Source organism: Aulonocara sp. 'chitande type north' Nkhata Bay, linkage group LG12 (assembly GCF_057382095.1).
Source record: "Aulonocara sp. 'chitande type north' Nkhata Bay isolate Kocher_YH1m ecotype deep benthic linkage group LG12, A_spYH_male_GT1.1, whole genome shotgun sequence".
In the NCBI taxonomy this organism is placed as follows: domain Eukaryota; kingdom Metazoa; phylum Chordata; class Actinopteri; order Cichliformes; family Cichlidae; genus Aulonocara; species Aulonocara sp. 'chitande type north' Nkhata Bay.
This window is the reverse complement of record NC_141355.1, coordinates 4,966,840-4,984,221: the sequence shown is the minus strand read 5'-3', so window position 1 is coordinate 4,984,221 and position 17,382 is coordinate 4,966,840. Positions and strand designations below refer to the sequence as shown.

The following is a 17,382-nucleotide window of genomic DNA, read 5'->3' as shown; positions in this document are numbered from 1 at the left end:
TACCAGAAATAGAAAATAAAAGCAGTCACACCCGATATATTGCATAGATTTATTTGAAATACTTATTACTTGTTATTCTGTTTTCTTTTTATTCTGTTTCTTCGTTACTGTTTCTTTCGCTCCGGGACCACGTGCACGTAATTTTCGTTACACCTCATGTAAACATGTGATGCGAATGACAATAAAGAATCCATGAATTCTTTTGGACCTAATACTGATCTTTGAGGTATGTCACAAGCAACATCCATCAATTTAGATTCCTACTCATTTATTTGTACATATTGTTGCATATTCACTACATAGCTTTTTATCAGCCCAAAACCACTCCCCTAAACCCATACTTTCCATTTTTTTAATTAGAATTTCATGATTGACAGTATCGAATAAGGCTGCCACAAACGTTTATTTTGATAGTCGACTAGTCACCGATTATTTTTGCGATTAGTCCACTAATCAGATCATGCAACACAGAGCTTACTGCACCAGCATGCATCTGCTCTAATATAACTATCATTAGCTTACAGCTTTAAGTGTATGTGCTAACTAAAAAATAAAGACAAGATGATAGTTTATTAAATTTTAATTAAATTTGCAGATTGTTTCGGTGAAGTTTAATAAACTCAGCCGTCTGCTCCTTGCTATCTAAAATATAACAGGACACCAGAGTATATTCTCGAGCATCTCACACTTCTGATGATCAGTTGTCTGGTTGACGTTTATTCAGCTGTGTAAAAACCAATGACTGTATAAATTATAACTTTAATCTCAGCCAAACCGATTTACTCAGGAACAAATAAAATACTGAAAAAACCCAAACAATAACATTTTTAAGTTATCTAAGTGACTTAGATATCATGTTTAACCTGAGTAGCGAAAGACGGCGGTGGGTTTGAAAACGATTTGCCGGGAGTCCGGTGTTCTCACCGGCTCTAGCGAGCCTTGAACCCCAGCTAGCTATCGAGCTAGTGCTCTTGCTCTAGTGTGAGAGATAAGTAGTTTTAAACCTTGTGATCCACAAAAAGTATAACGATAAAAGAACTGACTGCGTTACAGTCAGTGCGGGAGCAGCGGCTTCGCTCATGCGCGATTCATTTGCCGTTTGGACGCACAGGTGTTGTCTCATGATATCACAGGTCTCCTGCCCTGATAGCAGCTGGGGGAGGACTATCCTCCGCCTGTGAGCGCTTTGGCATGGGTGAGGTGCCCAAGGTAGCACCGCTGCCTGTTGCGAGTAAGAGCGATATGCGTTTTCACGTCAAAAAGTCGTCATAAATAAGTCTCCAATAATACCAGAAAAAGTCGCCAGATTTGTCGCTAGTCGCTTTTTAGAAAAAAAGTCGCTAAGGGGGTCTGAAAACTCGTTAAATATAGCGACAAAGTCGCTAAGTTGGCAACACTGCAGCTGGCGTCCTTGTACATGCAGTGCTGCCATCTTCTGTTTCAGTCTGTTATTACACTCTCAAATCCTACTACTTATTCATGTGTCTTTTGGGATCTTACAAAGCTACGGAGCCCCGCAGGGGACATGGGAGAAAAAAAAAATTAAGACAGACTTTTGCGAGATCTCGCAAAAGTTTTAGCCGCATTCTTCGGAGGCCGCCAGCTCGAAGCCGACCGGGAGGTCGAGGCACGATGTGCCGGGAAAGCGGTGTTCCTCCCGGCTGTAGTAGGTCTCGACCTCCCGTTAGCTTCGAGCTAGTGGGTGTCAGATCTCCAAAAACGTCGGAGCACTTTTGCAAATATGTGATGTCTTGTAAACCGAGCAGGTATCTGACGTTTACACAACTACATTCACGCCTCAAAATATCTTAAAAGTGTATTTTGTGACCCAGAAAGAGTAATATTACAACTAAGTAGCTGCCGCCATTGTTGGAATTCAACTTTTGCGAGATCTCGCAAAAGTCTGTCTTAATTTATTTTTCTCCCATGTCCCCTGCGGGGCTCCGTACAAAGCTTCAAACGACACGTCGACTATTAAATTAGTCTTCGACGATTTTGATAGTCGACGTAATCGTGACTAGTCGACTAATCGTGGCAGCCCTAGTAAATGGTAAATGGCCTGTATTTATATAGCGCTTTACTAGTCCCTAAGGACCCCAAAGCGCTTTACATATCCAGTCATCCACCCATTCACACACACATTCACACACTGGTGATGGCAAGCTACATTGTAGCCACAGCCACCCTGGGGCGCACTGACAGAGGCGAGGCTGCCGGACACTAGCGCCACCTGGCCCTCTGACCACCACCAGTAGGCAACGGGTGAAGTGTCTTGCCCAAGGACACAACGACCGAGACTGTCCAAGCCGGGACTCGAACCGGCAACCTTCCGATTACAAGGCGAACTCCCAACTCTTGAGCCACGATCGAACAGTTTTTTTAATTTAAAAAAAAACTCCAAGTGTGTACTTCTTATTATGTAGGCCAGGGGTGTCCAAACTTTTTGCAAAGAGGGCCAAATTTTATAAAGTGAAGATGCCTGGGGGCCAATGGTTCCTTTTGACTTTTTTTTTCATAACAAAGTTACATGAAAATATAATGAAGAACAATTTTAATAGTCACAATTACCCGTTATTTTTAAAATAGAAATGTACCTAAATAAAAGACACTCAGGCAAGCATTTACAACTCTAAAGACACAATTCTGCCTTTCATTTATATCTGGAGAGTCAGACAACATTGAACAAACTGTATAGAATACCCTACATTTCCATGAGTTTGCAATATCTTTGCCTAATGAACATTTAAACAGGCCTTATAAGTAATGAAAAGTGTTCTGTTATCAATAAAGTTTTTTTTAAAGTGAATTTCGCCCTTTGACTTTTACAAGACCTTTCAGGAAGCCAAAGTTTTTCACATACTGGAAGATTGCACAACTGGAAGTTCACTTGCTGCAAGAAATAAACACATTTGTAAATTTACACAATATGTACACAACACACTCAACTATGAATTAAGAGCATAACATCAACAGTTAAAACCAAATCTTAAGAGTTTAACAAAATACGTTTCCTTTTGTGTATTGCATTAGCATGCTTTATGCTTTTTACTGTTCAGAAACACATGAGTAATGCAGGGATGTCACTCCTGGAGGCCTGCTCTTCATTTGATTCAACTGTGCTAAACCAGAAAGAACTAAAACATGCATAGCAGCTCTCCAGTACAGAATTTGGGCATCCCTGGACTAATGAGAGGGGTGATACTGAGATCTAGAGTTTAGTAAAGCAATTAGGTGTGCTTTGAGGGAAGTGGTTGAGATGCATAAAATATCACGCAAGTGGGAGTCACTCATCCTTGAGCTCAATCGGTTCTTGTTTAAGTTCATGACAGAGAATGCTTGCTCTCACAAATATGTGGAACCAAATTGACCCTGTGTACGAGAAAATGCTAAATTCCTGGTTTGAGACCGGATGTGGGGTTGTACATTTCCGGTAGCTTTACTTTGCGGTCAATCGCTACTGCGAAGATATCCTCCAAAATCATGTCCAAAACTCGAAAACGGAAAGATTGCGTTAAGTTACAAAGAGCAGAAGGTGGGAACACTCACCACTGTTGTGTCATAAAAAATCTAATGATCAATTTTGACATTTAAAGAGTTTAGATCGATCAGTTGTTTACATCACTCAACACAAGCAGAACTGCATCACTGCAGCAGAAGACACCTCGTCCACATTCAGAAGCACATCTCTGTATAGTGACTGGTCTCATGATTTAAACAGGCAAATGTTCAGCATTCAAACTACAGGTGAAGAATAGTCAAACCAGATGTTTCCCCGTTATGTCGAGATCAGCTAGTCAAGTACACACCTACACAGCATGTTAACAAACCCTGAAAAAAGCCACACAAAAAATGAATTATTGCTGGTAACGGTTTCTATACATTAGTATTTACGAAGAGTATGTTGTGCCTTACCTTCAAAATTACAGCGGTCCCTCGCTAATAACGCGGTTCACCTTTCACCTCGCTGTTTCGCAGATTTTTTTAGTGCAAGTTTGCATGCTTATTTTTTTTTATGTCACATTGTGTCCTGATCGCTGCAGACGATCTCCTCCGTGACGTCTCTCCTGTACAGTACAGAATCGCTGCATGGCTAGCAGTGTGACTCTGAAGTGCAGTACTGTATGTCCACGATGTCCACGAAACGTTTTGCACCGTCAAAAAATAAAATTGGCAACTTGATTTCACCTATCGCTGGTTATTTTTAGAACATAACACCCGCGATAAACGAGGGACAGCTGAGAAATATAACATTTGAATCCCTTTTCTCTTTTGCCCTGAGGTGCAGGGAAAAATATCAACAAGTCGATGAACATCATTTACAGATATATTGGGTAAATGCCCAAGACATCTATAGAAATGTAAATTGCCGCTTGATTCATTCATTTGCTTAACTTGTTTTGGACCATAAACCAGGTGCGAATAGGACACCGGAAACAAAGCTCCCCAAAGGCGTTTCCGCACCGGAAGTAGCATATGCTAACGTGCACACAGTCAATTAACGGAATGATACACTATGATTTTCAAATATAAACAGAGTAGTGACACTTTCCAGGCAGCATAAGTTAACGTAATCAGTAATTTAGACAAAGTACCTCACAAACTGTAGGCAGATCTCTAAAGGAAAACACTAAACAGGAGATTTTTTAGAAGTTTAAACATCTTGAGTAACATCTGAATAATGACCAGCGCCCGTAGTACCGTCTTTAGGGAGCTTTTTCTGGATGGACAGGTTTGTGACTCTGTGATCCGAGCTGGAGATGTTGAGTTTAAAATTCACAGGATCATCCTCTGTAACTGCAGTGCATACTTCAGGTGAGCAGGCCTGTGTTGTTTGGCTGTGGTTTGGTTCTGCATTTATCCTACTTCAAAGTTTTCATGTAACACAGTGCAGCAGGTATTGGGAGGTTTCAATGTTACACTGTACTTTTTGACCACTAGAAATGTTCTGGAGCAATTTTTAGGGGGGAAAAAATCAGTCCTGTATTTTTATTTAGTTATTTATTTTGGGAGGTTTGTTGGGATACATATATAGTGTAGGTTTGTGTTTGACTCCACAATGAGCCGTTAAGAGGTAGTTTGAAAGATTACAGACGCTATAAACTGGCTTTCTCATTATATTTCATCAGCACGACAACAGCAGCAGCAGTTCTAATAAATTTGTGCACAAACTGGCCTGCACCAAAAGGACCACATCAGTGGTGATATTAGCTGTGCCTTCACCAGTTTAGCTGAAATTGTATGTCTAAATAGGCAGGTAATCAATTTAGGGCCAGACTGAGAGGTGGCCAATGATATGCCATTTCTGTTGCAGTGGGACATGTCTGCTCTTTCCAATTCTGTCTAGTCAGTAAATTTGATAATGTGAAATTCAGTTATTATATTTGCAGCTATTTAATGCCTGCTGTCCCCTGTCGCCCTAACCCTGTTACTGTATAGGAATATTTGCTACAATGCCTAGACAACTCTATATCTTTCTGTCTGTCTAAACATAGCAGCAATGCTGAATGTTTTTCTGCACGTCTGAATAGATGACCTTAAATAGGAGATTGCCCATTTGAAATCAAGTCATTTTAGATTTTTGTTACTTTAATTTCATATCTCTTTGATCACAGTTTGCTCAAGTAAGCATGCAGCTGAAAAATTATACAAATGCTATTTAACTATGAGCTGCACGACATCAGGTACTTTTTAAGTTCCATGACAGAGAGACAATGTGAAAATGCTGATCTGAATCTGCACAGGGATCTCTTCTGCTACAAACCACTACCATCAAACAAGGTCTACAACTTCCCCACTGTGTCTCCAAAAGCAATGAGCCTCATTTTGGAATATGCCTACACCCAATCTGTTGTGGTGACGGAGGACAATGTACTGGAGCTGTTGGCGGAAGCAGACCACTTTATCGTGACTGGCGTCATTCAAGCCTGCTGCGACTTCCTGGAGAGGAAGCTTTGTGTAAATAACTGCGTCAGTATCTACAATCTGGCACACTTACACAACTGTCCTGACCTCAGGGGAAAGGCCTTTCTCTACATCCTCCATCACTTTGAAGAGGTTGGTGCACTCTCCTTGGAGTTCCTTCAGCTCTCTGTGCAGCAACTATCAGATCTTATCGAGAATGATGAGCTCAATGTGAAGCAGGAGAGCACTGTGTTTGAGGCCATTCTCAGATGGATCAACTATTCCCCTGTGGAACGTGGGTGTGACATGCCCGCACTGCTCAAGCAGGTAACTGAAAATGGGATATCAATTTAATTGCACCTCTAAGTGCATTTATTTTGTTTATTACTCAGTGAGGGGCTGTTGAATGAATGGTACAGTTTGAAAGTATAGAAAGCAACTTCCGCTGTAGCAATTTGAATCAGGAATAAAAAATAAAACATAAGCTTGATGCCTGATGCAAAAAAAAAAAAAAGAAGTTTGATTGTACACTATTGTGTTTACAGAGTTGGGTGTCCAGGCCGCCCACCTGCTCGCCCATCAGCCTTTTATGGCTGACGTGTAAAAAGCTAAAATTGCAATGGCAGAATTACTCAAACTTAAGGCTTGGTAATAGAGTTAATGTAGGGGAATCATTCTTCTTCATTCTTAATCACATTGGGGGTGGGGGTGGGGGGGCTGTTTCTAATTCACTTGGGAGTGTGCATCAGAAGGTGCTCATCATTTAGTCCTTAATAAATTGTAAAAGTATTATTTACACTTGCGTCCAGATAAAACTGGCCGTTGTTTTGTACTTTCAGAAGTGCATTATTGATAATGTGTCTGAACTGCACTTTAGCTTTTCTGACAGAAAAGTTGACTATGCCCATCGTGTTCTGCCAGAACTTACTGACTGGACCTTAGGCATTTACAACAGGACACACCCTCATTGTGGGACCTGTTTCTACAGCAGGAGGTTACTCAGTGCTCAGATAATGGCATTGAAGCTTGACTGTGGCACCACTGCTTGTTTGGAGGTAATGCCATGACCTGCCATTGCTGTTTGGCAGGTGATGCTGTGGCTCTTTACAGGTAATGTTAGGGTCTTTAAGGGCAATGCCACAGCTGATTGGAGGCGATGCCAGGAGCTACCATAGCTATCTGGGTGATTCCATGACATTTTGATTATAGGGATAGTGCTATACTTCACTAATGGGTGGTGGCATGGTGGCTACATCCGACTCTTATATACAGTCTAATGTTGTATTTCTTGCCTTTTCCCCTTATGATTCTTGTTTTCATCCAGGTCCGCCTACTATTAATACCCACTGAGTACTTGGTTGGCACTGTGAGCAGAAATGATGTGGTGAGTAGTAGTCCGGCATGCATGGATATGGTAACCACTGCCATGAAGATGCTAAATGAGTCCATTGTGGAGAGACCTATGCCCCAAACACGCCTGCCGTCTGAAGTCTTATTGGCCGTTGGTGGATGGGTGAGTCATTTCCCAAGTGTCAAGATTGAGTTGTACAATGTCCGAGCTGACCACTGGGTGCCGCTGAGCTGGACACGGTATGCTTCTCTGGGATTCTACGGTTGTGCTTACCTCAATGGATGTGTCTATTGCATCGGAGGTTTTGATTTCATAAGCTATTCACGTCATGTGAGAAGGTTCAGCCTCACCAACCAAACCTGGACAGAGGTGGGGCCGATGCATGAAGAGCGGGGCTTTCTCAGTGTGGCCACACTGAATGGCTGCATATATGCTATGGGCGGGTGCCAAAACCAAAAGAAACTGAAAACTGCAGAACGATATGAGCCTGACACCAACCAGTGGACTATGATTGCATCGATGCACAAGCCCAGGGCAGAAGCTGGTGCTGCAACACTACACGGCAAGGTAAGTGGAATTGAGGTAGTGGAAGATCTCTGCCATGTTGGTTTTGTGGAGAAAGTGGTGGACAAAGTTAACTGGTAATGCTAACAACCTTGGTTAACAAGCTGCGTCAATAAAATGTACAGTCACATAATTCCATTAGAAATGCACCTGCCACTGCCTTAATCTGTCAGTACACGTCCCAAAGCAGTCACAAACCCAAATTGTAGCCAGGACACTATCCATATGGATTAGGTTTTTTTTGGCCTTTTGTGTCTGGCTGTAAAAATGATTTTTAAGGCTATGTAGTTGGATTTACAACATATGGGGATTTATTATCTTTTGGAGCCAGCCAACCAACGCATTTATGCACTGGAACATGAGAGCACAGTAAAATATTACTTTTCTGTGAGTTTCTGTGCAAAAAACATTTTTTAATAGTCTTATAAAGCTGGCCAATGGGAGTAATTTTTAAAAAGTGAATATTTATTTATTTTTTTTAGATTTATGTCATGAGTATTGAGAAAGACATTCTTTCCTTGGTTGGTACTTTTTTTCTTGCAAACTTATAACAATCCTGCAAAGGATTGTTTTGGTTTTTTTTGGTTCGGTTGGGATCTCTTTGTTAATTTAATCTCAGTAAACATATGTTTTTTTAAAAAGAATATTATGGTTTGGCAATTTCTTTATTCCTGTTTTATTTGTTTTGCTTAACATGGCACTGATTTGCAAATGTACTTTTCAGCTTGAGGGCTTAATCATCACTGGACCTTTCTGTGGAAAATATGAATAGTTTATGAATTGTATCAGTTTTATAATATTTTATTTTTAAGCTAAATATTTCTATTACCATTAATCCAACAGCTCAGGGAGAAGGTTATGGTTACTTCACCCTCACATCGTGAAAAATAGCAATTTTATAATTTCTGCATCCATATTTTTTAAGTCTGCAAAATACAGAAAATAAATGCAGCAAACCTCTGCTAAAACTAAATGTTTTAGGATAACACCATCATTTTTAGATTTTTACTACTATTATGCAAAGTAGCTACACAGAAATCTGATGAAAACATTTTTAGTTTTTCACAAGCGCATGGCACAACATCGAAGAGCCACCTCCACGGGACAAGACTCAGCAGTCCATCTGCATCTAAAGGACAAAGGTCACTCTTTCGAGGATGCCAATGTTCACATTATGGACAGGGAGGACAGATTGTTTGAAAGAGGAGTGAAAGAAGCCATTTATGACCACTGTGAGCGACCATCTTTGAACAGAGGCGGTGGCTTACGACACCAGCTGTCTGCCATCTATAATCTAGTTTTGAGTTCCCTTCCCAGACGTCTTAACGCCCACTCACATCCTGGGCCATCTGATCTCAGGAATTCGCTTGATAAGGTGGGGCCAGGTTTCACAATGAGCTCACCTGAAACCCTGGCTGATTGTGACCCACACCTTGGCTCATGTAATTAGGTAGAGGATCATCAGGGGGTCCTTTGTCCCTCTTGGGGGGAAACTCCCACAGGGCTTAAATCTGGGACTCTCCACCATTTGACTCTTAGATCTGAAGAAGCTTCTCGGATGAGAGGTGAAAAGTCTTCAAGCAACTTAAAGAAGTCCAGATGCTTTTCTTTCCAAGCTCCTTAGAATACGATGACCTGGATGACTGAGAACCTTCACAGACATTTTTAGTGTTTGTAAGTTTTTTCTGGAAGCTGAAACATTTAATTCTAGTAAGGCAAGGCAAGGCAAATTTATTTGTATAGCATAATTCAACAACAAGGTGATTCAAAGTGCTTTACAGAGACATTAGAAACAAAAACAGATAAAAGGCATGATTTAAAATTGATTAAAACAAGCAAGCAAACAAACTAACTAGTAATTTTGACTTAAACTTGATTTTAATTTCTAGGTGTACATTTGTGGTGGTCTTACTGAAGATGAACCTCTGTCATGTGCTGAGTCCTACAACCCTGACACCAACCAGTGGACACTGATCACACCCATGGAAACCGGGAGGACTGGGGGAGCCGTGGTCGCCTACAATAACGAAATCTTTGTAGTAAGAAGAGCTTAAAACATACTCTTATTACGGACAGAAATTCAAACATGGAATGTTTACTGTACCTGTATTTGGGAGTCTGTATTATTTTCCAAGTACCATGTACTGGGTTATTGGAATGTGATTTCTATAATTACCCTAGAATCAGATATTTTGGAATCTGGAGACCTATTTACTTTTTTACAACAGAACATTTTTACGTTACAGACTGTAACAAGTCCTTTGTCTGCACAGGTTGGTGGCTTTAACGGTATCACTCAGTTGCGTAGTGTCATCGCATATGACCCAAGAACAAGACGCTGGCGCAACGTTGCTCCCATGTTACACCCTCGTAAAAACTTCGGCATTGCAGTGCTGGAGGACCAGCTGTATGTGGTTGGAGGTTTCTACAATGGCGGCTCATTCTGCAATCTGGAGTGCTATGATGAAAAGACCAACAGGTGGTACATTGTCAGCGACAAAGGGATGACCCAAGGTGCTGTCAGTTGTTGCGTTCTGAAGCGACACCCCGATCTGACTGCTTATCTTCCATAATTATTTCACATAAAGAAATAAAGAAATACATTTTTCATCAATAAAAAAACTGGCTGTTTCTCTGCTTAAGATCCTGAGGTCTGACATCCCAGTGAAAAAGTCTCTTTTAGCTGAACAGAGAACTTGAACTTTCTTTTCAACATGATGGGCATTGCAGCTTCCACATTTTATGGCCACAAGGGAGGTTAACAGCTATGATATTAAGATCCCATTGGTAAAAGTCAAATCGTTTCTTCACTAATAGGTGATCCATTCAAGCCGCCATCTTCATCTCTACCACCAGCGTTTAGCCAGCTCAACCATCTTCAATGTAGTTTTCTTGCCTACTTTAATGTCCAATTAAAGTAGATGAAATCCAATTAGAGTCACAAATTAGAGTTACTAAGGCTGACTGTAATCGGATCCACAGTTTATGAAGTGAATGCATCGTGTCACATCAGTAAGACTTGAAACTAGCAATGGGACATAAATTCTTCATAAACTGTTGAATTAGGTTATATATCACTTTACAGAAAGAACTTTTTTCCATGTAAATTTTACACAGATGTCATTTTGAATCTCTGCTGGCCTTAAGATATGAGGAAAGTTAAAGTTACTCCAGCTGTGGCGTCAACTTTCAGACGTCAGGCGTCAATTACCTTTTATCTTTTTTTAAGACACTGTTTGAGAGAAATATTCATCATGTGTTTATTTCGATAGCAGAAACATTTTTTTTTTTTTTGTAATTACTGGTTGATTCTAAACAACAGGGCAGCTTCCGTATACTCTGTATAATGTGTTTAAATATGATTGAGCTTCTTTTAGTAGTAGAAAGGGATGTCATTCATGCAGAAGTCAGGTTGCAGGCTCTCAAAGGTGCAGTCAGATGTGTCCATGGCACAGCGACCGCAGTGGCAACTCAAAGCCACAGGGTAGGTGACGATCGGGTCTACACCAGGTGGGCAGGCGGGAAGCTCAAATGTTTTATAGTACAGGTCCCGGTATGTGCACACATGCTGGTACACATTGCTGAATGGTATCTTGATGACAGGGTCCTAAAGGGAGGGGAAATGAAAACAGTGTCCTTACAAAAATGTTGTTATAACACTACAGAAGCAACTGTTTTTAAACAAGAAATTCACCTAAAATGTTAAATGAAGTTTCAAAGTCCTGGTTTTAGGCATAAAGTCTTACTGTTAAACTGTTGTGCATCACAGTGAGGGAAAGTTGATGCTTTCAATGAACCATGTGCCAACACAGTGCAGGGGAGCTACCTAAACGCTACTCCCACAGAGGTTGATTATCTTGTTAATAGTGTTACATCTTCAGTGCGTTCAAGTCTGCATACTGTGCTCCTCAAATTTAGAGCTAATGGACTCCCTGGTATAACTCACAAATGTACACCATAAAGTCATCAAATATACTTTTGGTTCTGAGGGATTTTTAAAAGTAGAAAGGGAGGCAGAGCCTTCAGCTTTCGGGGCCCTCTTCTGTGCAACCAGAGTCAGACACACTCTACTGTTAAGGCTTAAACCTTTTGGGGTTTTTTTTCATAAAACATATAGTTGGGCTGGATCAGGTGACTGAATCCTCCCTTAGTTACACTACAATAGGTCTAGCCTGCCGGAGGCTTCCCATGATGTGGTTTTATTGGATTTATTTTCTTATGCTCCACTCTGCTTTTAATCATTATTTATTATTAATCTTTGGCTCTTTTCCACAGTGTGTCTTTTTTCCCGTCTTCCTCCCCTCACCCAAAATGATATGTTCTTGTTTCACTTGAACAATACCACCTATGTTTGCACTTATGTAAGAACAAGTATCACTGCTATGGAGTTTTCATGTTTTGCATGCAGACTCAGGGCTGCTAGTCTCCTCTTGGCATTTTCTTATTTAAACATTGGTGACTTAGAACCTCAAAGTTTAGCAGCACTCTTTAGCAGCACTCTTTTTCCTTTTTCCATCAAACATTTCTTTCAGCCATCTGTTTTTATCAGTTTATATGTGGCTGTAATTAATCTACGGCAGACCCGACCATGTTTCCATGCTTTTCAGCATGCACTTTATTCACGCTTGTCGTTCACACACTGGCTGCAGCTTTCCAGCTTGCAGCCACAAACTCCAACATGAACAAACAGTCAGGACTGAATTCAGACTTTAAGCCAGCGAGGTGTGATTGTCGTCCACATGCGTCCGCCTACCTTGCAGCCGCACCGCAGACCACACCCCACCACAGTGGCTAATATTTATTCAATAACCACAAAGTACAAAAGATAAGATTAGATATTTTATTTTTCAAAGATACATGATTATACATAGAATAAAGAAAGGTTCTATAAAAATTACACATGGTGTAGAAAAACATTATAACATACAAATGAATGTTTTATGAAAATCTGACATGTTTATTCAAAGCATAAGAATAAAAGTTTTATACAGGGAGTGCAGAATTATTAGGCAAGTTGTATTTTTGAGGAATAATTTTATTATTGAACAACAACCATGTTCTCAATGAACCCAAAAAACTCATTAATATCAAAGCTGAATGTTTTTGGAAGTAGTTTTTAGTTTGTTTTTAGTTTTAGCTATTTTAGGGGGATATCTGTGTGTGCAGGTGACTATAACTGTGCATAATTATTAGGCAACTTAACAAAAAACAAATATATACCCATTTCAATTATTTATTTTTACCAGTGACACCAATATAACATCTCCACATTCACAAATAGACATTTCTGACATTCAAAAACAAAACAAAAACAAATCAGCGACCAATATAGCCACCTTTCTTTGCAAGGACACTCAAAAGCCTGCCATCCATGGATTCTGTCAGTGTTTGGATCTGTTCACCATCAACATTGCGTGCAGCAGCAACCACAGCCTCCCAGACACTGTTCAGAGAGGTGTACTGTTTTCCCTCCTTGTAAATCTCACATTTGATGATGGACCACAGGTTCTCAATGGGGTTCAGATCAGGTGAACAAGGAGGCCATGTCATTAGTTTTTCTTCTTTTATACCCTTTCAAATTCAAATTTTATTTGTCACGTACACAGTCATACACAGTACGATATGTAGTGAAATGCTTGGACAACTGCTCGTGACCTAAAGAAAACAAAAAAGGAAAAGGCTATGAATAAGACAGGAAATAAATATGAAAAATTAAAAAGGGTAAATTTAACTAGGAAGGAATAAAATATAAATTAAGGTTAAAAATGAAATAACTGTACAACACAAATTAGAATGAAGGGTAAATTTAACTGGGAAAGAATAAGATAAAAAAAAAAAAAAAAAAATATATATATATATATATATATATATATATATATATCTTGCCAGCCACGCTGTGGAGTACTTGGACGCGTGTGATGGAGCATTGTCCTGCATGAAAATCATGTTTTTCTTGAAGGATGCAGACTTCTTCCTGTACCACTGCTTGAAGAAGGTGTCTTCCAGAAACTGGCAGTAGGACTGGAAGTTGAGCTTGACTCCATCCTCAACCCGAAAAAGCCCCACAAGCTCATCTTTGATGATACCAGCCCAAACCAGTACTCCACCTCCACCTTGCTGGCGTCTGAGTCGGACTGGAGCTCTCTGCCCTTTACCAATCCAGCCACGGGCCCATCCATCTGGCCCATCAAGACTCACTCTCATTTCATCAGTCCATAAAACCTTAGAAAAACCAGTCTTGAGATATTTCTTGGCCCAGTCTTGACGTTTCAGCTTGTGTGTCTTGTTCAGTGGTGGTCGTCTTTCAGCCTTTCTTACCTTGGCCATGTCTCTGAGTATTGCACACCTTGTGCTTTTGGGCACTCCAGTGATGTTGCAGCTCTGAAATATGGCCAAACTGGTGGCAAGTGGCATCTTGGCAGCTGCACGCTTGACTTTTCTCAGTTCATGGGCAGTTATTTTGCACCTTGGTTTTTCCACACGCTTCTTGCGACCCTGTTGACTATTTTGAATGAAACGCTTGATTGTTCGATGATCACGCTTCAGAAGCTTTGCAATTTTGAGACTGCAAGATATCTCACTATTTTTGACTTTTCTGCACCTGTCAAGTCCTTCTTTTGACCCATTTTGCCAAAGGAAAGGACGTTGCCTAATAATTATGCACACCTGATATAGGGTGTTGATGTCATTAGACCACACCCCTTCTCATTACAGAGATGCACATCACCTAATATGCTTAATTGGTAGTAGGCTTTCGAGCCTATACAGCTTGGAGTAAGACAACATGCATGAAGAGGATGATGTGGACAAAATACTCATTTGCCTAATAATTCTGCACTCCCTGTAAAAATCATGTTCTTTGATGATCATGTCAATAAAATCATGTTTCACATTTTAAAACATACGGTACTTAGAAAAGTGTTCACAAAAATGGTTTTAGAGAACTCACACACATTTTTACTTTTTCCACAGTGCCTGTATGCCTCTTCCAAAACTTTGGGCTTTTCACCCTCACACACAATAATAATATTAAAATAATATTTGTACATAAAAATAAAAATGTTCAAATCTAAATTCTGATTCTAATGAATGAGAATACTTTATCAAATCCTAAGGAAATTATAAGGTTACAGTTGCTCCAAGACAATGAGAACAGTAACAGACTGCATATGTTGTTTTTTAATTTAGTACAAAGTTTACAAAATATAAGAAATAGATGTAATATGTACAAATAGCTCAATTATAAATATCCAGTTTTATGATTATAAGTTTCTGCTGCGCTATATACATATGGACAGTATTTTTTTTTTTAAATATCCATGGAGGAGAGAAAAAGAGAACTTATCTCAGACTGAGCTTCTAGTAGGAGATCAGTATGAGAACAGAAAACAAAAAAACCATGTGGTGGGTATGGGGTAAGAGTTTCCCGGTGTAGACAGCAGCATCCAGTCCTGCAGCATCTCTGCGCTGGAGGCAAGTATCTGAGGTGTTTGGAGGGAGGAGGGGGATGAGGGTATGTCTGTGTCTGTATACGTGTGTGTGTGCGCATGTGTATCCTGTGTTCAGCTGAGAGAGTGTCCCTTCACCCGGTTGGGCAGAAGTAAACAGTCCTACAGCCAACCTTTTAGGCTCTCTGCGCCTTGAAGGGTGTAGCGCAGAGAGCCATAACACAGTCTCGTTATAAGGGAGAAGAATTTGTTGTTTTCAGCCACCCTCGGCCTTGAGGTCCTTCTAGCAGTAACTTGGGTAGTTAGATGAGAGAAATGGTGGTTGTTTGGGTTTAGTGCGATCGAGCTGCATCCAATTTTACAGCAGATCTAAATGTCCGTCAATGATCTGTGTTCAATAAGAACAGTCTGGGTACTCAGAGCCCATCTTTAGGTTTTATAGAACATGACTGAGAGACTCTCTGAGGGTTAAAGTTAGACAAAACTAGACAAGGACATAAGAAACCAAGCAGGAAAGATAAGATGAGGGAGAGGGAGAGAGATGCAACCGCCTCCGTTAGAGCCAAAGAGAAGAAGTCAGTGAACGTGTGAGTTCTGGGTGGTTATAGCTTTTTGGGAAGAAACTATTTTTGAGTCTGTCAGTCTTTGTGCCGATGCACCTGTAGCACTTTCTTGAGGGAAGCAGGTTGAACAGGTCAAAACCAGGGTGGGAGCTGTCCTTGATGTTTGTTGCTCTGTTGAGGCAGCAGAAGGAATAGATGTCCATCAGGGAGGGGAAAGGGCCACAGGTCATCATATGTGTTGCCTTGACTACTCCTCTATCCACCTTAGTGCAACTGTCATAACATGCTGTGATGCAGTATGTCAGCTGGCTCTCAATAGACGAGCAGTAGAAGGTCAGCAGCAGGTTGGAGTCCAGTTTGTGCTTCCTGAGGACCCCTACAATCAATTCTTTGGTCTTTGTCACATTGAGCTGCAAAGGATTCTGCTTGCACCATGTGACAAAGGACTTACTCACAGCCTCACTCTCATCACCCATGTATCCAACCACCACAGAGTCATCAGAAAACTTCTGAAGATGGCAGGTCTCTGTGCAGTGGATGAAGTCTGTGGTGTAGAGGGTAGAGAGCTGGTCCAGATGGGCGTAGACATGATTGAGCAGGTACATGATGGCGTCCTCAGCTCCGAGGCGGGGCTGGTGGGGGAACTGAAGGGGATCCTGTTGTGGCATGACAATAGGCTGGAGCTGGATGAATTTTTCCAGTGTCTTCATGACGTGTAAGTCACAGGCCTGTAATTCTGGGGGCCACTGGGACATGGCGTACCAGTCGGGGGACGAAGGAGGAACTGTATGCATCCTTAACATTAGCATACAGTAGGTCTACAATTCTCTCCCTGTGTGAAAGTTAGCAGTATAGTCAAAGCTGACATGGTTGAAGTCAGCCATACATAGCAATGAAGGCACTCGGGTGCTGAGTCTATAACCAGGCTATGGCAGAGTGGATAGAATAGAATAATCCTTTAATTGTCCCACAAGGGGAAATTTGGTGGATAACGTCACAAGCAGCCTCGCCTGTCTAAAGTGTTATGTCCCATGCAGTCCTTGCTATAACTTGTGTCCGTCGTTGGAGCTAACTCTGATAGCTTAGTCAGCTAGCCGCTAACTGGCTTTCTGGGCAGAGATACAATGGCTTGTCCGAGCTGCACTAACCCACCTCTCTTGGATGGACATGGGATGGGTCACAAGTGAGCCCTCAGATATATCTCTGGGTAACATTACTACATTTACTATAATAGCCACACAGGTTTACAGTTGGTTTTGAGCTCGGTTTGCTTTATTTTTTGATCACAGTATGTGAATATACGGTTGTAGTGAGGAAGATATTTTTAATGAGATATTTTTAAGAGTTTGCAGCTCTGTGTGCCACTCTCTCTCTGCTTATACAAGTGAATATATGAGCTCACCCAGCAGTATCTTGCCTTCTCACATCTCTATGCCAGTAATTATTCGAGTAGAATATTTATCTATATAATATTTATTTGATTACACTTTAAATCCAGGTCAGAGAGAGGGTATTGTTTTCTTTTACACATGCACATTTAATAAATTAAAGCGGT

The 17,382-nt window shown here is 40.8% G+C and overlaps 1 protein-coding gene across 1 annotated transcript; it reads left to right on the top strand.

Annotated features, from left to right (window-relative positions):
* The first annotated feature begins 4,510 nt into the window (after window positions 1-4,510).
* On the top strand, window positions 4,511-10,438 carry LOC147316738 (kelch-like protein 10). The gene is made up of 5 exons (XM_086313308.1): window positions 4,511-4,812; window positions 5,742-6,228; window positions 7,226-7,819; window positions 9,706-9,855; window positions 10,090-10,438. The coding sequence occupies exons 1-5, from the start codon at window positions 4,679-4,681 to the stop codon at window positions 10,387-10,389; spliced, it is 1,665 nt and encodes a 554-aa protein (XP_086169434.1). The 5' UTR covers window positions 4,511-4,678; the 3' UTR covers window positions 10,390-10,438.
* Window positions 10,439-17,382: the final 6,944 nt, after the last annotated feature.